The sequence below is a fragment of the Chroicocephalus ridibundus genome, chromosome Z (genome assembly GCF_963924245.1).
Source record: "Chroicocephalus ridibundus chromosome Z, bChrRid1.1, whole genome shotgun sequence".
NCBI classification, from domain to species: Eukaryota; Metazoa; Chordata; class Aves; order Charadriiformes; family Laridae; genus Chroicocephalus; species Chroicocephalus ridibundus.
The window spans coordinates 54474212-54496200 of NC_086316.1; the positions used below are offsets into that span (position 1 = coordinate 54474212).

The 21989-nt window shown below is 36.0% G+C and overlaps 1 protein-coding gene across 50 annotated transcripts in view; it reads left to right on the forward strand.

Annotated features, from left to right (window-relative positions):
* The window catches only part of PTPRD (protein tyrosine phosphatase receptor type D), a 1281778-nt gene that overhangs the window by 975820 nt on the left and 283969 nt on the right, over positions 1-21989 (forward strand). For all 50 annotated transcript variants that reach the window (XM_063321198.1, XM_063321199.1, XM_063321203.1 and 47 more), the window contains one exon: positions 17251-17418. In XM_063321198.1, the coding sequence (XP_063177268.1) occupies positions 17334-17418 (85 nt within the window). In that variant the 5' untranslated portion in view covers positions 17251-17333. The remainder of the gene's footprint in view (positions 1-17250; positions 17419-21989) is intronic.

The window sequence follows — 21989 nt, forward strand, 5'->3', positions numbered from 1 at the left end:
TGGCATATGACTAAGTGTTTCATTAAAAGAAATAGAAAACAAAGTTGTAAGAATATGCCTTCTGCTTGTGAAAGTAGTTGGCAACAGTGGATAAAGAATCAAATCTGTAATGCGCACAAACAAATGGCATGAATTGCAAATTCAGTTTGGTAACTATAGATTAATTTTTTAGAACTTCCTATCAAGTTAATATGAAAATATGATTTAAAAAAATTATTTATATAAAAAATTTAATTTGTTTCTGACACCTGATGTATTGTGAGATTCGTTTTAAACGTGGCTTTTACAGGATCAAAGAGTAGTGGAAGTATATGGAGTAAATGGAAGTAAATGGAGTTAAATCCAGTTGGTGTCCAGTCACAAGTGGTGTCCCCCAGGGTTCGGTGCTGGGGCCGGTTCTCTTTAATATCTTTATCAATGATCTGGATGAAGGGATTGAATGCACCCTCAGTAAGTTCGCAGATGACACTAAACTGGGCGGGCGTGTTGATCTGCTTGAGGGTAGGTTGGCTCTGCAGAGGGATCTGGACAGGCTGGACCGATGGGCTGAGACCAATGGTATGAGGTTCAACAAGGCCAAGTGCCGGGTCCTGCACTTGGGTCACAACAACCCCATGCAGCGCTACAGGACTGGGGCAGAATGGCTTGAAAGCAGCTCGACAGAAAAGGACTTGGGAGTGTTGGTTGACAGCCAGCTGAATATGAGCCAGTAGTGTGCCCAGGTGGCCAAGAAGGCCAGTGTGGTGAGCCGGACTAGGGAAGTGATCATCCCCCTGTACTCGGCACTGGTGAGGCCCCACCTCGAGTACTGCGTTCAGTTTTGGGCCCCTGGCTACAAGAGGGACATTGAGGTGTTGGAGCGTGTCCAGAGAAGGGCTACAAAGCTGGTGAGGGGCCTGGAGGACAAACCTTATGAAGAACGACTGAGGGAGCTGGGGTTGTTTAGCCTGGAGAAGAGGAGGCTGAGGGGAGACCTTATCACCCTCTACAACTACCTGAAAGGAGGTTGTAGAGAGATGGGGGCTGACCTCTTCTCCCTGGTGACAAGTGATAGGACGAGGGGAAACAGGTTCAAGTTACGTCAGGGGAGGTTTAGATTAGATATTAGGAGACATTTTTTCACTGAAAGGGTTATTAAACATTGGAATAGGCTGCCCAGGGAGGTGGTGGATTCACCATCTCTGGAGGTGTTTAAAAAAAGGGTAGATGGGGCACTGAGGGACATGGTTTAGAAGTGGCTCTTGTCAGGGCAGGCTAAAGGTTGGACTCGATGATCTTAAAGGTCCCTTCCAACCTCAACAATTCTATGATTCTATGATTCTATGATTCTATATATGATTTAATATGGGCTAAAAGTCTGCATTGTATTGGTGGTTTGGGGGAATGTGTTTTTTCTGTAGTTGCAAAACAAATAATGGAAATTGGCCAGCCAGATTAATTTCATGTTTTAATTTTAGAGCATAGCCTTATTTGCTGGATTTTGCATTCAGAATTTTCTTATCTATATTCTTCAGAATAAGGGATAAACTGAGGCCACTGTGTAATAACCATTGGAAGCTTCCATGAGTTAAGTCCTATTATGATTATGATCCCTGAGATCATATTTTATGATAAACAAAATGTTGTTCTATAACAGACAATCAGCAGAACATAGTCTTTCAACTCATTTCATTTTATTCTTTATGAATTGTGGATTACTAGTTTTATTTGCTACAAAAAGATGAGCTTGTATGTATTTGGGCTTTTTTCCCTAATTTTTCTGAGTTCTGTGCAGGCTATTATTTTTAAAAAATTAGGAACAAAGCATATGTTGAAAATAAGTTCCATGAGTAACTATTGAGTTTTACCAATAATCCTATTCAGTGCTTCACATTCTATTCTTCACATTTGTTTTCATTATGTCACATCAGCATTAAACTGGCGTTTTCCTTGCTAGCTTGTTTATGTTACCATCAGAATACTGACTCAATGCAATATTATTTCAAGCTTTAATTATTTCAAATTTTCCATCCTTGTCATTACAGTATGAGTTTGGATTTTGGGGAGCAAGAATATTGCTTGACTCTTTTGGCCTTTAATGTAAATATAATCAAAGCAATATTAAAAGAAACTCTTAAATCAAGAAGCCATCTTTTCTTTGCTTCTATGATTTATGATTGTTGGAGTGAACCTGTGATCTTCACAGCCCAGTTTATTTCCAAGACATTGATATTTACTCCATATTATTCCTGCTGCAAAGTTACAGCTTTAGCAAATAATAAAATCAGGAAAATGACCAAATAGATTAAAAATTATCTGTCTGTTGTCACAAAGATATGCTGAGATCTGTTACCAATTTTTTACTATTTTAATATTTTAAGTATAAGTTGTTATAATTATTAATAAGTACTATTAATAAATATTAATATTTTAGAATATATTTTTCAAAGTTGAATGAGCGGCCTTTTGGATTTTACATGTAATGATATTGCTTCATGCTCGCTATATTCAATATGCCTTTTTTTTAAATTTAGAAATATTTTGCAATTTCATCTTTAATTTTTATAAAGGACTTCTTAGGTTGTTTTATATTCGTGCCATTTTACATCTAGGAATGAATTTCTATGTCTTACAGACTTGCATTGTCCAAGATCCATTATCTAAGTAATGACCTGTACAGAATGAGACAGAGGTGTAGAACTTTTGCTACCATTCCAGACATCTCAAATGAGACTTATCTCACACTTTTTAAAAAAGTGGTAGTAAATATTTCTTACAATATCTTCCACTGATGAAGTTAAAATTAAGCAAGTTTTTCCTCTTCACAATTAAAAAAAAAATGTTTACATGACCTTAGGTCACTTGCAGGGTTTTGGAGGCTTTTCCTAGTTTAGTTTCAAAGGGAACAGGTATTAAGAAAGGGAACATGTCTAAGCATGTTTTTCACAGGCTAGGGAACCTATGTGCTTTTAAATACACCTGTAGATAGAAGCATTCAAAAAATTAGGAAGGATCATAAGCATTAAATGAGCTGGGAGTAGAGCCTTTATCAAATGGAGGTCTCTGAGGATTCCTACACAACATATTTAATAATTATCCTTAAAATGCTAATGTAAAACTATAAGGTGCATAAGTATTTAGTTCTTTTTATATAATAAATATATGTGAGATAAATAATAGGTGTATTTAGTTATTTGTTATAAAGGTAATGTATAATTTGTATGTAATAATTTTTATCTTATATGTGTTTATTACATAAAAAGAAAGAATTACATATACAGCTCATAGTTTTACAATAGCATTTTTAGGATAATTGTTAAATATAATGTAAATGAATGTATATGTTTATATACACATCACTTCCATTTCTTGTATATCCCATCTGCTTTCATGTCACAGTCCGCTGAAAAAAATTCAACAGACCGTTTAGGTTCTTTGGAACGAGAACATAGTAGAAGCACTCTGGAGAATCCTCCAGAAAGAACTGCTAACAAAAGCAGGTGCATCGGGTAGGAGGTAGTATTTACCAGGTTCAGTTCACTACAGTGTTCCTTGTTTGAAAGACATGCAATATATCTTTTAAATTTAGTTTTATGTCTGCCATTTTCATCATGTCAGGCTTAGGCAGTGAATATTATAAACTGCAGATAATTTCTCTGAGACAGAGTGAGTTCTGCCAGCAGGCCAATCTGCATACTGGTCTGTCATTCACACTTCAAGTAAATTGAATAATAAAACAGTGATTTTGCTATGACTAAGTATCTAAAGCGTTTTGACTCTGAAACAAATACCTTTTCTGTAGTTGTTTTTTAATTTTATTCTGATGACTTAAGGATGTATAAGTAAATATATCTACATATCTATATAAATATATCTATGTAAGTAAATATATCTACATGTAAAAATACAGCCTCACCACACACATACTCTAGGCATCAACAAAAATTCTGATTTAGTGTCTGACTCAAAAGAGATATGCTGAAACCACCTCAAGGAAAAGATAAAGTTGCCTTTTCAGTTTCCAGTTCATTAGAAGAGCTGATTGAATTTGTGTGCCTGAACCATGACGGGAGAAACTCTTGCTAATAGATCTATTTTTTTCATTTTAAAGGGTCTACAAGACCATCAGGGAAAAAAGTATGACTCAGTCAAATAGGTTTTGTTGTCAAAAGTCTGACTGATAATTAGTCAGTCTGATGATTCGCGCTTCTTGCAGTATAACTGTGTTGTGTATAGGTGTGGTGAAGACTGACATCCCATTGCAGAATGGACGTGCAAGTATTTCCAGGTGGGAGAAATAAGAATTCTCTTACAGATACATTTTCAAAGGAAGTGACTATAGTCTTTTAGTACTTAGTAGGATGTCCCCATGTCTTAGTCTGCTTAAAGGTGGTGGGTTTTTTTAATGTGAAGAGCTGCAAACATCACTCAGGATCCTGAGAACTTGCTTCCTGTGAGGCAGTGGAGGGATCCATCCATTTGCCTCAGCTACCTAAGCATTGCAGTTTGTTTTGACATTTGCTGGCCTTGCTGTGACTAAGTGGAATATTGGGTATCTTAGATTTAGTTAGGATCAGGGTCCAGTATTATGTCTATGATATTGAGTCAGGAAAGAATCCCTTTAAAGGGCAGTTTTTTATGCACGCAGTGTTTGCTTATGATTGTTTCATTGCAAATCCATTAATAAACCATAATTCACGTCACTTCCACAGATTAAAAGTGCAAAGTGATGGCACAGGAATAGATGTCATTGCATATGTGTGCAGTTGGATGTTGCTACAGAAAAGTAGCATACCTGTTCTGTGTGCTGGTATTTACTCTCTACTGTTGGCATCACTTCCAACGTAATTTCACAGTTCTCTATTCCATGTTTTCTATAAAATGTTTTAAAATACACCCAATTTCCAAGGCATTTCATTGTTTAAGGCCTCTTGGTTATCACTGTGAGGAAAAGGTAGGAACCACTGAGGATGACTGAGTAATGATTGTGTATTTAAAAGACTACTTAAGAGAAAACAAAAATAGGAAGCAGAACAGTGTGTCAACAGATTATTTTTTTTAACTGTACCTGTGTAATAAAACAGTTGTAGGACACTGAAATTATGACAGAATTGTTGAATTTAAACAATATTTAAAGAACTGGGAATGTGAGTAATAATACCCTATAACAACAATTTTTATGTGAGAGTCAAGATTGTAGGAATTATTGTAATCAATTTGATCATGATGCATTGCTTTAAACTTTCTGTAACGAGTTTGTGAATGAAATTTCACATTTGTAAATTTATTCCAGTGTCAGTTATTCTGTGCAGTGATCTGGATTACCATTATACAAATTGATTTTAAGTGTGAGGATTGGGTATCAGCATAAGTTTTTTTATTTTTTTTATTTCACAAGAAACTTCAGGAAGTCTTCTCTCCACCTGTTGGGAGAGGTTTAGAAAAAAGCAGATAGCGGAACATTTGTTTTAACTCATTTGAGAAAGGCGTGCATTTTGGTTAGCATTTATCTGTTGATGGCTACAAATTCAGTTCCAAATCAGATGGCTGCTTGAACTATTGAATAGATGTGCTTATTTGAGATCTCAACTGCAGAAAAAAGGCAGCTTTATAGATAAAAATGAACAAATTGATAACACCAATACATTCCTGAATCTACAGACAAGGCATGAACTTTATATAGATTAATTCAAGCCATCCTCCAAAATTCATTGTAAGTTTCAGTACTTCAGTAAATGAGTATACAGATCCCTGTCCTAGATCCCAAGCAGTCTCTGGCACAAAGAGTGGTAGAAGTTTGGATTGTAACTTTGGGGCTTCCATTACACCATTTTAAATAATATTTTTTGATGTGGAAGTGTCTGTGTGGTAGCGAAATAGTTGTGACATGACTAAATGAATGTATCGTCTTCTTATATTCTTCTATATTCTTATATTCTTTTTATCTTCTGGGCCTTTTTGATATCCTAAAAAAAATAAATATATATATATATCTAAACCAATATAAAAAAAAGAAGAGGTGAATTAGCTACAATGTAAAATAGTGATTGGCATTTAAAGGAAGCTGACTTGCAAAAAATAGAAGTAATGCTTGAAATAAATTTTTTGTTCTGGTTCTAGTCTTTAAAAAATGAAGAGACAATGCTCACATGATTTGTGGAGGTAGTCCTGGGTTCCACAGTGCTAATAACGAGAGAATTACGTGAGTGATGGAAAATTTGTAATGTAGGGTAAGGTAACAGTATGCACACCGAGAACATCAAAAAGCACGATAGACTCATTTACAGGTACTTGAACAAGATCACCATTTTGGATTTTATATTCTGTTTAAGACACAATGCAGCTTTTTTGTTGCCCTTGTCTTTTAACCTGTGACCTGCATGAACCTGTTTATACAAGCATCTTCAGCCTTATGCTGGCAGCAGTGGTGGTTTTATTATACAGAGATTAGGGCCGAGGAATTCTGGTTTTGGATATCAAGGGATTAGAGATTGTTTGGAATACATCCTTACATTTTTTCACTTTATCCAATTGTTTCTGTTATTCTAATTTAAAAATAAATAAAAGAATACAAAATTCTCCTGTCAGTGGTGTATCTTTTAGCAGCTGAGGTGAGGAAGCAGTATAAACTAACACATCCTCTCAACAGCTGAATGAGTTTCTTCAGTAGAAAACCTCCTTTAAAATTGATGGTGTGCTGCAGCATGCAGAGTATTAAGGAAAGGAAATATTTATAGTTTTTTCTGCTGACTTCTGACCCTTGAAATTAAAAGCACTTTCCCCACCCCCTCAGTTGCTGTTAACCCTCAGGAAAAATGAGTCGCTTTTCTTGGCAGAAAGTGGTTTTAACAACATTAAGATAATACAGCTGTCTTTGAAATACAATAATGTACATAAGAATGTCTGAAACATTAGCCCAAACTTAGACATGCCCCACAAATTTGTTGACCCTTTTTACATTGCTGCCAAAGTTATGCAGAACATCCATACTGTGTAGTTCTATTTACACTGTTTTTTTTTTTTTAAACCAGAGAAGTACAGTTGGAAACTGTTTTGAAATTTTTTCTGTTGATTAATGACAAGGTCCCTAAGTCATTCACAACTGTATACTTCAAATGAGGCTTTTAAAAATATTGAAAAATTGGTTACAGCTGGCTGCACACCCTGACAGTTGAAAATAAAACTCCCCTACCAGTCATAACTAGAAATTCAATTTAGCTTATGCACAGTGAGAGCAACAAAACATAGTTTCTTTCCAAAGAGGCGACAGTGCAGTCAGAACTTCTACAGCTGCCTTTCATGCACTGATAATTAAAAAAAAAATCAAAACAAAATCCCTAAATGGAAAATACACACTCCCTTTGTAATTACCTATTTCAAAGCTGTAATTGAGCATTTCATTATAAAGATGCTAATCAATCCAGAACAATACCCCTGGGACAGCACACACGTCCAGAGACATAACGGTTATAATAGAAATGCTGCAGAAACTTTACCGGGTTATGATTAGTTGCTCAAGCATTTCCGTTGTGAAAGATGGAACTCCCACAAGGTGTATCGCAGTCTTCCATGTAGAACTTCAGGCTCATCTTCTAGGCTTTAGATATATGGAAAAAAAAAGATATTTTTTCATCGGTATAAATGAGCAGAATGCATTCGTTTAAAAAAAAAAAAAGTTTTCCTGCATCTAGGCATATTCTTAGGTAAAACAAATGACTGTGAGTAAAGGAAGCCAAAAGAGGAATTGTCTTTCTAGATTATGTTTAAACAAATAAACAAACAAAATTCGAAAGTATCATTATTTGCAGCTCCCTCTAAAATTTTCTATTAATATTTTATCACTGTGAGACAGTGCTAACACTCCAGGAATGACTGAGTCCTGAGTAACCAATGCCATTTACAGCCCTCTTTCATTGTGTAATGTGCACATTGTGTAATGTGCACAAATAGTGCTTCCTGTGGAATTTGGGTGTCTCTGTCACATGGGTGGCATCTTTCTGGAGAGGGAGCACAGCATCTTTCATGTGTCTGTGTTTGGGAATTAGTGTTGTGGTAACATGGAAGCTCATGGTGCCAATACAGAGAATTCCATAAAATTACACAGCAGGTTTCCTCCGAGTATTACAAATAGCTTTATTTCATGTTCTAATGAGAGAATTAGTGTAAGCTGAGTCTTTGGAAGTTCTGGAATATTTTAATGGAACTGTCTGAAGGCTTAAAGTTATTGTGTACTTTCTCACAGGATACTGCTTTTTGTGATCACAGCATATGGTATTTTGTACTTTGTTGTCTGGTACAAAGCACCAGGGTAAAATTCTAAAATGTTTTTTGATAGCCACCTGTCCTGGTTCCGGCGACACCACCTATATGAACTCTTAATATTTCATTAGTTCTGCCTAATTAGAAAGAAGTGTGTAGTTGAAGGTTAGGATCTTTCTTTAGTTTGGCTGTCGTAGCAATATGTTTACAGACTACTACTTTCCAGCTAGAAATCAAAGAGCAGAAAGCATAGGGAAAAAGCAGAGGTCCTGGAAGTCTTTGTGTATGAGGCATGTGTCTGTAAGACAGATAGGTTGTCTCTTCTACCTTTTGATACAAATTTGAACCCTGCCAGTCCATCCTTTTTGTGATTGTGTGTGTACGTTCTTAAACCTTGCTCTGCAGGTGTTGTGCTTTGCTGGTTGTTAAATGCATTGCTTTGTCTTATATCTTTATTTTTTTATTCCTTTTGATACTCAGATTATCAAAGACTCTGAAACTCTGAATGACGGAGCGCTTTAATCTAAACCACCATCTTTTGTGTTTTCTCAGCTACATATTTATTGCAGAAGGTGGCAAACATAATTAGTATAATAACCTCCCTTTTGTGTCCTGTCTTCAGTCCAGTTTCTTTCTTATGCCTTTTGCCTGTTCATTTAGAAGACCAACTGTCAGTGGTGTCTGAAGTTTGGTTACTTCACCAGTTTAATCTTTTGTAATATTTTTCTTCTCTGTTAAATCTTACTGATTTAAGAAGGAAGATATCACAGATTGCCTGTTTAAGATACTGTCATGTTCATAACTAGTGAGAGACGTGATTAAGTATATATATACAAACCAATAGTGTGTAGGAAATTCTTTAGCAGGATGGAACTACTGCAGTATATGGGGAGGAAACCAATTGTTGCTAAATATGGCATCACCTGTATAATATTATTGTGAATATGCGTACCCTGTCCATGTCACAATGTGCTATTGGTATCTATGTTACAGCAATATTTCCATAGCTGTATACAGTACAGTTCAAATTTATTCTTTCTCATACTCTTTATGAAAATAGCATTAATTTTGGTGGGTAGCACATACTCTCACTTTCTTACTGAGAATGACCAAAAGAGGCTACAAAAGAAGCTGAAGATTACACAATGTCAATATGCAACTGGCAATTTTGTTATAAATTATCACCTTGTTGCTAAGGCCGGCATGTTTGGAAGAGACTAAAGTCATAGTTAGTTTTTCTTTAATAATCAGCCCAAAAAGGTGAGTGTTTGGGGAAGCCGTTGCAGGACTTAGATTTGAAAAGTACTTGCTGAAATCTTTGTTCAAAAAGACATAAAGCCAGTGAAGAATATGTGGAATATACATAATGCATTTCAGTCTGTTCTAGCAGTCTATAACAGAGTTGTAGGAGGATGAGACACAGGTCTAACAGGGATTTATTTTGATTATCACATTCTTGTATCTAAGACATGTGTGCCAAGTTGCCTGGACAAAACAATGTGAATGAAAGCCCTGGGTATAGAAGTTGCACCACTTCAAAGCACAGAGAAAATCTTAACCTCAAAAATGAGTAATGACTGCATGCATACTACTCAATGCTTTGTACAATCTCTGACTGTTAGACTGTTAAAACAGTAATAGGTTTTACGATGGAAATCTTCTGTTGTTGTTCTCTGTTTGCTTTAACCAAATCAAATTCAAGGAGTCTGTGGGGATATAAGCTTTCTGCTTCTCGCTTTCTGTTTGAAGAGCATTGAGGTATGGGTTATATGAAGCACCTGAACTGCCACTTGAAGTGGCCAGTTTAAGCCCCTCGTTACTACTAATTGCAGGTGAAGCTATAGTTTTTAATGTGGTCTGTAAAGAAAAACACATTTTGAACCGTGCTGTCTGCCCCTGATGATGATTTTATGATTTCTATTTGGTATCAAAACTGTGTTATCAACATTAGGACATTAGTTTGGTATCTAGAAGTGCACCCAGTCATACTTTCTTAATAAGGAAGCTTCCAGCAATAAAATATCTGCAGGCTTTTGTTGACTTTTAGCTCTTTTTCAGGGTTCATAATATTACTTTTACTTTTGCTTTGAGTGTAATAAAAAGTATTGTGTGTTACAAAGGTATTTTCTAGGTCTCATCTTCTTTTTTTCAAAAGAGGAACTGTGGACAACTGTGTGCCGTTAGGCCATATCTTAGTATGAGAAATACATAGTGCTTTTATTGCTTCAGGAAGTTTTTGTACTTTATTATCAAATCATTTTATAATGCCAACTACTTTTGAAAAATAACTATTTCAGCTCTCCATCTCTTCCTCTAATATGATTGTATTGCCATCAGCAACGTTATAATAAAGTGCAGTCAGGCTAAACTAGCTGCAGCTGGATTACTGTCCTGTGTGTACTGCAAATTCGCTGTCTCAGTCAGTCATGCTTCAATCTGATTAGGCAACAAGTATATTGGATAGTATTGAAACAAAAATATAAAGTGAAAAGGAAAAAGAAAAGCCATAAAGGAAGAAATTGCAGAGTAATATAATAGAGAAAAGATGTCTTGCAATGTTGAAGTCACATTTGACCTGTTAGCTCCAGACTTGCAAATATATTTCTATCTTTATTATAGTATCTGCAGTACCCAGTATGCTTCAACCACACCTGATCCTAAAGGCAAGGTCCAGTCTGAATGTTTCACAATTTCCATGCTGAAAAGACACAGAACAGGCAAAATTCTTCTAAAACAGAGGTGGCTCTTTAAATACAAGCAAGGTTAGCAAGCCTGTGTCATGTGTATAGCAGTGGAGCTATATGATCATTCTCATTGCTAGATTGTCCAAATACCTAGGTCTGGGAGGAAGCAAGCCACTAAAAGATTCTAACTCTGGCAGTAACTGTGATCCTAGAATTGAGCTGCTCATCATGCAGTCTAGATGTTCTCCTTAGGAGTGGTGCTTTTCTGTAAGACTGCTGGGAGCATCTTCTTGAAAGCTGGCTTTGGAGCCCGTTTTCCTGGGAGTGTCTGATGAGTATGTGGTATATGGCCCAATGGCTTTATGAACATTTTGGTATGTGGTCTAGACTTGTACTCTAGACCGTTCACCAGCTTTGTTGCTCTTCTTTGATGCTCTCCCGAACCTCTATGTATTCTAGGTGCTGCCTCACCAGTGCTGAGTCCAGACCTGTTGATAAAAGTTAGACTTGCTATTCTCTAAGCTAGTGTTTACCTTTTCTAAATGCAGAAAAGTAGATATTCGACAAACTATATTGTGGGTTTCACCCTGTTTCTTTTCTGTGGTTGGAGAAAGAGTATAATAATGCAGGTTAGCCAACATATTTATTTTACCTCCTTTGCTTTAGCTGCTTGTCTCCCCTCCCCTCCCCTCCCCTCCTCTCCCCTCTCCTCTCCTCTCCTCCCCTCTTTTTCCTTTTTCCCCTTTTCTGCTTTCTGTCTTTTTTCTTTCCTTTTTTAGTTGTTTTTTTTTTTGATTTTTTTTTTTTGTGGCAAGAGTCAAAACAGAGTTAGGTTTTGTTAATTTCTTATATGGGCAAAATCAGAGCTAGACTATTTCAGGATAACTATAGCTAAGTAATTTACAGGGATCTTGGGTTACAGGAGTTAAGACTGGGATATTGGCAGAGTTTGTGTTATTCAGGCTAGAAGTCAACCTTAATAGAAGATGTTTCATTTTTCCACTTAACCTATTATCTGTGGCTTTGTTATATGTTTTAAATTCTTACTATAGATTCTCTTAGTATAGGTGTATTATCTTAGTATAGATGTATTGCTTTAATATGCATTGGCAGATACTATTGTATCCTTTTTTCCTCTAGAAAGACTATTTTTACCTCCACAATTCAGTCATTATCAGCACAATACTTTTTTTCTCAATCCAAGATTTGGGAGGCATAGAGTTAAGAACACAGAATGCTCTAGTGAATTGTTTCTGCACCATGAATGAGAAAAGTTCTTATAATATGCAGAAGTGACGAAGATGTCAGAAGTTTGGAAGCATTGATATATGTGACAACTTACTAACTGGTATTTTAGTTCATGATTTAGAATGTGAGTGAAGCTGTGTAAAGATCAGGCTAAGCAGGGTTTTCTGTGTATAGTTTAAGTCTATATATGAGCATCAGTACTTTTGGAAGTAAAAGAAGATGAACTATTAAACAACTTTCTACATGAGAAAACCCTATGATGTGATTTTTAATGTACCTTGCTGTCATTAGATTCATTTATTCACTAAATTAATTTAATTTATCTATTTCTTTTATTTCTTCGGTTATTGAAAATCCATTTTCTGTTTTGCATGGTAACAGAAGAATCCTTGTTGAAGTCCAAAACAGAATTACAATGCAGAATCAGGTTGAATATATTAAGCTGTTTCGTATAAGTAGAATTCCACCTATCACTGCAACTCAGAAGTGCTATTATAGTGACGTAGTTCAAAGGCTTGCTTGAGATCAGAAACCTGCTGTTTCCAGGGTGGTTGCTCACTTATGTTGGAGTAACTCTTGTAGAGGAATGATAGAGGAGCATTAGGGTTGTTTATCCAGGGACTGATAAGAATAAGCTTTGGAACACTCAACACATCTCTCTTTTAAATTTCCTAAGTCATGTGGTTTGCATTTTGGCTTTTTTAAGAATGAAACCAGAATGAAACATGCAACTTCCCCAGCAGGTCAACTATGAAAACTTTTATCGTGTTTAATCAATGAAAGAGCAAGAACTTCTGACACTTTCTCTCATTGCTTTGGAAAATACATTTAATTCTCTCTAAAAGACATTGTTCTACCCAGAGGTATTTCTGAATTGAGTTTATGCATTTTTTCCTATTCTTTTCAGTAAAGATTCAGCTGTCAGTCATGTTTTCGCAGCCAAGATTTGTATATGAAATCTGTTTATTTTCTTCTTTAAGAAGGGATCTTGGTTGATAGGTAACGATATGAAGTTTTGGCACTTCTTCCCTGACTTCGTTCTAGTAATGTTTCAATTTGCTTTTTTGTATCTCTTCACTTGCACATGTATGGTACTAAAAATCTGTGGCTAGGGAATGGATGTAATTTAGGATTGTGGGTGTGATGACTGAAGTGTAGAAACAGAATGTCAACAGAGTCTTCTGTTTCAATCTTTGACTGCCACTTGTTCTTAGAGAAACACTGTTTGTTTTTTTTTTTAAATGTAAGGTGTATCCAGTTGTTTTTCCATAAGTCCTTGTGGCAGATGGGAAATGGTCATAAACTGAAATCCTGTCTCTGAACAATTTCAAACTTCAGAAAAGCTGAACTAGAAGTCCTATTCGTGCAATAGCACAAATGAGCTCTCATATCTTCACGTTCCTGAATTCCAAAATTTTGTAAGTTACTGGGTTTTGTTTCCATGTTGCTCCCTACATCTGCTCTGACTTCTTTTTTGTCTGTGTTCAAGTCTCTTCTGAGAGCTGTTCCCTACTGTGCTAAATTTCTGTGTTATCAAGCATTTATATGCTCATGCAGGCATGGAAGAGCAAGCAGATACATAAAATTAGGTTAGTTTGGGTTTTTTGTGGTTTTTTGATTGTTTGTTTGTTTTTGGTGGCATTTTTGTTTGTTTGTTTGTGGTTTGGTTTGGTTTTTTTTTTTTTCTTTTGTTCTAAGAGTTGCCTTCAGGTAAGCATTTTCTATGTCTTGGAGCAGGGACCATCTCCTCCCGAGAACTGTGTTAGCACCTAAAATATTGTTTTTGGTACCAAAGTAAATAGACTGCAGTGAAGTAGTTCAATGTTCAGATGTTTCATTCACTCAGTTGATCCTTTCGAGTATAATTCGTCCATGTGTCAATGCCCATGTGCTATCATCTGCCATGCCCCACCTGAGGAGAATTCTTTTGTGACTCCACATTGAACACTCTGAGGGGCTGGACGTCTCCACTTTTACTGACCCTTTTGATAGATACCACTAACCAGCAAAAATCTGTCCTCTTACTACATATAAGCTAGTGATAGATATATCACCTAGTTACACCCTTTGGTGTTCACTTTTGTATTAACAATTTGTTTGTCTGGGGAAAGAGACCAAAATAGCTGTTGTGCAAGAAATTATTGATACGTAGGTCTTTTAGAGATGTTGTAAGTGTCATTTTTAATTATTTAATATAGAAGTTAGACCAAAAATATCCTAAAATTTATCCGAAAATAAAACTAGCTTTTATTAAAGCTTCATGAAGAGAATTTTTTTTTTAGTTACTGTTAATCTCTCTGTAGGTATTGCGATTAGTTTTCTACCAAGTAGAAGCCCCGTCTTTCTGCACTGACACAGTGTGAATGTTGAAACAGGGGCTGCTAAGAGAATACCTCACTCTGGATTCATTCTGCAAGACAAATGTTGGCTCTCTGAGGAGGAGGCTGGTATAACCTGGTTCTGCAAACACTGTTTGTGTTTTCTTACAAACCACACTCCAGATGTAGCAAACCATTGTCAGGAGGAAATAGAAAAGGGAAGAAACTACTTCATTTAAGAATTAATAATGCATTAGATGAACATTTTACTTTGGAATTATGAAGGTGGCTTAATTTAGAAGTTAACACTTGTTCGTAATTGCATTTAGTCCTTGTAAAGAATTGCATCTCTATGTTACTTTTCACAAATAAGCCAAGTATAGACCTACATACCAGATGGTTGGTACAACTGTCAGTAACAGAGTCCCTGGCTAAAGCTATGGGGTTTCTGTAGGTAAAGCTGAGGCAGACTTGCGTGGAGAACCTTGATAACACCTGATTGTCTCTTGGATTGCTTCTCTAGTGTTATCAGCCCATAATCTGCATGCCTTTGCTAACTGTATCTTCAACTCACAACAAAAAGGAGGCACTCACCATCTTTATTCAAGTGCTTCTGTTTACTTGGCCTAAAATACTAGAAGTTAACTATGGAGGCATAAGCAGGTGAAGAGAGAAAACAACAGGCAAAGGGTCTCCTGGAAACCTCAGTGTGTTTATCAGGTTAGCTAAAGGCATGGCACTGGGAAGCAAAGAAAGGAAATACTCAGGGCTTTGGTTTTTATGATCTAAGTGATAATATCACCTTCAAAGAAGGGACAATGAGAGCTTCCTAAGTGCTTGTATGTGCATTTAGAGTGAGGGAATGGGTTTTTTAATTAAAAAAGTTCATTTTTCTTCTCTTTCTTTGCCAGTTTTTTTTGATCCATCCCTTCAGTCACAGAAGCATTGTAGAGGATAAATGCATATTCACATACCAGGATCATGAGATTTTTAAAATGCCTCTTTTTTTCTCCAAGCAGATAGTAGTATTTTTTCTGTTACATACCACATTTAATATTTTGATGGGAGTGTTTGGAGTGTGTGAAAATAATCCCCTGTTAAAAAACAGTTGTGTATAAACAAGCATCGTTGTGGTGACCTTTTTTTCCCCCTCCTCTGCTCCCCTTATTAATTATCAGCATTCTTTCCACTTCCTCCCTTGCTAAAGGGAGCAGTTTATGGTTCAGACACAAATCTTACTACCTGTCACATTTCTTCCATTCACCTTCACTTGTCAGCTAGTGTGTTTGTATGCCAATAAAAAGGTAAGGTTTTGTCCACAAGTGAGCTGTCTTTTGAGGTAGTTCAGGGCTCCCTTGTAACTCCTGCAGTTTAGAAGAAGCAAAATCGGAATCACCACTTCCTTGAAAGTACATTTCATACATCTCCAGCTTTGTGATAGCATTGGAATCATTATGTAGCAGTTGGCTGCGATACGCTTGCACAGACGCAAATTGAATCCGACAGGACTGGTGTCTCATGGACTTTGCTGTCATTTGAAATGCTGCCATGAAGATGGCAGCGATGAAAGGCGGGAGCTGGTGCCTTCAGCACTTTGCCTATGAAGATTTCTTGGGTTTCTATTTTTTGATGGCAGTAGCTGATTCAAAGGATAGTTTTACAAAAGAGATTGATAACAGCCATAGATTTCTAACAGCTGCTTATGTCTTTTCTTCGTTGAGTAGATTCTTTGAACATTGCACTGTACTGTAAAATGGGCTCTTTATACCACCCGCAAATCTGTAAGATCTATCTAGTGGAATGGTAATTAGTATAATTTTTTCTCCACCCTTTTTGTTTTTATCTTCCCTGCATGAAAACCACTCAAGTGTGGTAATGAAAAAGATAGTATCAAACTTGCCAAAGTTTATACCTTGCAGACCCTTCTAAAAGTAAAATTACATTTCAGTGTTATTTTAGTGACAATATCAGACTATTTGGGGATATTTCTAGTATTTCCTGTGAGAGAGAAAAATATTTTTATATTCCTTAATTTCTGTTATTGCTCATGTGTGGTAAATTTGGACAACAATGAGACACTGTTTTTTTAAGTCAGGTACTTCATCTGTAGTGCTCCCAGTGTATCATTTTCAATTACGCATCATAGTAAATGAGATGGATTGAATTGGAATCTCAGCCCTTTATTCAGTGTGGGATTTCTGTTTTTTCTGTTAGGCATAATTCAAATATGGATAGGAAATCCCAACAGGAATTTTAACCTTTGAGAGTTGTTGAACTATGCAATATGCTGGCATTTGATGTCTAGCTTTAAGAACACCTCATGAAGCAGATTTTGCTGCAGTATTCTTACTAGATGCCAGGGCATCAGCTCCTAGTATGATGCTTGCAAATGGACTTTTTATTTTGGATATTGAATCCACTCTGATTCCCTTCTTGCAACATGAGTATTCCAGTGATATATTGTATTTCATTAACAATGACAGTTCTTGTGATTCAGAAAGTGCTGTTGAATACAACAAAAGATCCAGGTGCTTGATTATGGTAGAAAAGGTGTATAAGAAATATGTTGAAACAGTGCTAACATATACTGTACCTTGAATCTTCTGGTATATGCCAGTAGCTCGAAATGAATCACGTTTCTCCCTTATCCTTTTGGCTTTTAAAATTGTTTAGCCTCAATTTGTGAATGCTTAGAAAAAAACAGAAAATTTCTGCCCTATTCTGCTAAGTGTATTTTTCTCTTTTTCTTATGTTTTCCACAGGTTCTGAAAATACTTCATCTGAAATTCCAGACTGGACAGACTCACATTGGCTTCTAAGCCAGTGAGAACAAGGCTTCCAAAGCATGCTGGTGCCAAGCTGTCGGATGATGCACATTGTCAGGCCAATGGTGGTAGTCCTGTGCTTGCTACTCTATGCTGATGCCGAAAGTAAGCTTATTATTCATTTGTTCTTAGGTCTTGGGAATGATGAACAGTTTTGTTTCAGCTGGTGGTTCCTAAAAGTCTTGGAATGAGTCTCCTTTTGAGTAGTTCTTAAAACACCATGAGGTCCTCTCTAGAACACAGCTAGTATTTGAACAGGGTTATTTATGCAACTTTCTTACAATTTTTCTTCTTAATACTCCTTTTCTTAAGCAACTAAAGGTTCCTGCTCAGATGGTGGAGACCACTGCCACAAAGTTACATAGTCAAAACAAAGACCAACCTTGCTTAACCAGACGTTGGTCAAATCCCTTAAAGACATCTATTACTCTTTGAATATTTCTTTCTTAACTTTGGTTTAAAAAAACAAAACAAAACAAAAACACCAAAAAAACCCACCCAAAATGAAACCACCACCCCCCCCCAATTAATAATGTCCAGTCCAATTAAAATTCCAGGCCCTTTCTAACTGCCACAACAGCTGTTCTAATGTATTATTTCCTACAGCTGTCACAGAGTACAGTATCCAAACAAATCAAGCAGAACTGAAAATCTAGTGGCTAGCCTAAATATGTGACAATTCAGTGAGGAAAGGCACCTATGTTTGTTGGATTTCGGTCAATTAGCTTACCTATTAATGGGAAGATAATATCTTCTTTTTAATTAGGAAATCATTAGGTCTGCCTTGTTTACATGTGTTCCTTCTCCCAGCTGTCCTGTGGCTTCTTGCAGAAGTAATGTGCAAATGAGAAAAGCCATTTGCTTTGCACCTGTTGACCTGCAGGTTTACTACAAGCTGACTGCTGTTTGCTTCAAACTGACTGTTAACATTCACTTGATTGAGAGCTATTTTCCTGTTGAATCTTACTGATTCTGTGCAGATACATAACTGATCAATAACTTTGTTCCAGCTCTGACTTTCAAAGACTTCTGTGGTTTCTCACACATCTGTGTAAAACAAAGGAGCAGTTGAATTAAGTAGGAACACACAAGAATAGAAACAGTGTCAGTAAAGTTGGATAAATCGGTTCTTAGTAAACGCATATTGAAGAGTTCTTTATCACTCCACTTATCACCTGCATTCTGGGTATACTAAATGACAACAATAAAAGAGATATAAAATCTTTCCACTTCCATGTGTAATAAGACTGCCTTCTTTTAACTGTAGCTCTATGAAAGTTAAATAAATGAGAAAAAAGAAAAGAAAACATACATGTTTGTTGAGTACTGACAGCTGAGATTCTTTGGCCCCTCTCCAGGTAGATAATGACCAGCTGGGAAGATTGTGTCTAAGGTGAAGCCAAGGACATTTTAACACTTTAGCCAGCAAATAATTAATTGGGAAGTTGGCCCATATATTGGATGTTTCTGCAGTTGTAGTATACCACCTATTTTAAAAGTAAATTCTGTGCTTAGCAAACATAGATTTTTTGGAATCTGGTATATCTTTTCTGCTTCAGATAATGGAATGTCCAATCTCCTTTGGGCAAGTAGGAAATGTTTTTTTTTTTTGGTTTTCGTAACCCAAACTGGATATCAATTTGCAAAAAACAGTCTAACCCCAGAAATTCCTTTGTTAGTCCTTACTCGTGAGGAAAGGTATAGTCTTTGAAATCAAGTTACGTTAAACAAAAGGTTCCTTCTTTCATCATGCTTCTCTGTGGGGACGAAGGATAGCTTTTTTTTAAGGTTAGTATGGAGGTATTTCAAAATTGGCTAGTGTCCTGGTATAGTTTCTAAGGGAATTTTTCCAAAGGGTTTTTTTAAGGGCTTGTTCAAAACTGCTGTATTCCACTTATGATTCTTTTTTACTTTAAATAACATGAAGCAAAATGGAAGTATCCTTTGCTGGGAACAGCTAGGATGACTATGTGGTGTTGTCAGAATCTATGGAGTGTCACATACAGAGTAAAGTTTGTAAGATGCACAAGATCATCTTTTTGTGGGAGTTACGGTCAGTGAAACCAGTCTGGACAAGATGATGCAGTCTTAAAAGAAACTAAGAAAGAGTAAAAATGGTGTATTAATAAATGTTAATGTTAATATTAATAAATAGTAGATAAGTAATGTTTTCGAAGACAGATTCTTAATAAACATATTCTTTACGGGACTAGTGTATTATCTTTACTGGGGAACAAAGCAAAGGTCTCTTCAACAGATTAATTACTTTTTTTTTCTATTCCTTTTAAACACTGGTTTATACCATACTGTCGTATTATGTGATCATTAATAGTTTAATGTGGTTATGTTAACAGATAGTATGTCGGGAGTGATGTTAGTGTAAGTTGGAAACACCCTGCCCTAAACACCACTGGTCCTCTTTCGGAAATGCACAAATCAGCTGAGTTTTGTGCTGGAGGAACTCACATAAACCTTTATGATTTTGTATATTTCTCTTTGTAATTAGTACGTATTACTAGAGCTACAAGAATAGAGGATAGCCGAGCAAAGCTACATAAGGTTACCTTCTTGGGGGTATTTATGATGTTGCACTATCATCAATGTTTATTACTTAGTATCTATTGCATCTTCTTGTTATTAGCCAATAAGAGAAAGAAAGTAACAATTTAAAAATACTTCAAAAATAATAATAAAAAAAAAGAAACCAGGAAGATTAAAAATAGTTAAAAGATTAGAAAGATTCAAATAAGAAAAATAGAAATACTGCTAGAATTTTGTAGCTAAAGTATAATGGAATGATCATTTCATTAACTATTTCTTTCTTTAAATAAATAGAAATGCTTTAAGACAAACTCATTTGTGCTATGTACTAGCCAAGATTTTAGGTCAGAGTCTCTGTTAAGACATTCCGGAATAGAGAATAAGCAGACAATTATGCTAAAAAGTGAAAGACTAGGTATCTCTAGTTTTAGGGTTTCCGTATTTTCTTAAGGAGAGAATTGAACTGGACAATATAACTTTCTAAGAACATAAGTGCAGTTTCTCACCTGATCATTTAAAAATACTGTTGACTTATTTAGAATTTTGAAAACTTTATTTCTGTTGGTTTTCCCTGGTATTTTGTCAAGAGTGTTTGCCATGTGGGTAGGGATACTGTGAAATGCAGGAAGTGAGTAAACTCTTACATGTACCGGGTGAATATGAAATGGTCACTTTAAATAGTCAAGCTTTTATCTTATCTGGCTAGCTCTTGTTTTCTCTTTTGATATTAACTTTATTTTCTGCTTAAAACTAATAAAAGTTGTGACTGAGAAATTGTACAAATGTGCACAATTTGTATAAATTAAGATAATGTTTTTTTTTACAAGGTGAACTTTACAGTTGAAACTGTTTTTTCAGCTTCATACATCCTTTCCTGCATTCCTTTACTTTCCAAGGAATTATAGACAGAACTGGATTTGAGAGGAGAGAGGAAAATCTTATGCAAGATTTTGTTCACTTGCACTGACTTGGTTTAAATTTGAACTAAAAGGTTGTGATACACCTAAGAAAAAACACAATGTCTCCTGCATTCTAGTCAGATTTGATTATTTAGTTTCCTTTACAATATAGTGCTGAAAACCATACAGGATATTCCTCTGTCTAATAATTTATGAGATTAAAGAAAGAGACCATGATTGCCAAGTAATTATAATGCACAGGCTTTTAATTTGCATAAATATTTAGGCATATACAAATGGTATACATTATATGGTAATGAATTACATTGTGTGCCATATATGTGTTTCTGTGGCTTCACATAATATTACATTAATGCTGTGAGTTGTAAATGTATGTTTTTGTGTTTTACCAATCTAAAAGAGGAGTTCTTTGAGAGTGACAGTAACAATTTACTCTTACACACTGTACTTTGTTTATTTGGAAGATACACTGAATTTCCACAGGCATAGTTATTTTATGGTCTGGGTGAGAGAGAGCACAGGATCAGTGAGCCTTCTGTGTGCAGATGCACAGAAAGATGTTTCTTCTTCTTACATTATTAGCTTTTCTCCTGAATTTCCTGAGGACTTGAAGAAAAGTTCTTGCTGTGGTGGAGTTGGCCTGCCCTCTGCTCTTTCAGATACTGCTCCTGTTTGTATACTGTTTGTATAGCCGACTGTTGTCTGGGGCTGTTCTTGAACTTCTTCACAAACACTTGGCAAGACTATGTCATTTCCTTTTAGTGGGGAGAGGACACAGAAAAGGGGACAAAATTTTTGAATTTTTGTCCTTTTTTTTCTCTGTCACCAAGGAAAGATCATGCCTTCCTTTTCCTTTTTCTTTTTTCTTTTTCTTTTTTTTCTTTTTTTTTTTCTCTTGTTAGTACCAAAGTAGTATAGAAAAGAAGATATATCCTGATGTTGCCATTGCATTGCATTCTTTCCAGAGTAATTGCGAATGGATAAGGAACTCATACTCTTCTGATCTCGCTGTGAAATCACTGTGAGTGGGATACAAGTAGCGAGCCCACTTCATGCTTTTGAAGAGGTTCCCAATAGTAGTTCTTAGCACTTCTGTTCTGTGTGCATACTACCCTCACAGCTGAGGGAGGGAATGAGACATCTTTGTCTCTCTCCATCGTTGTGAAAGACCTCAGACTCTGAAGTGTATTGGCATGGACTGGTAGACTCTCATGT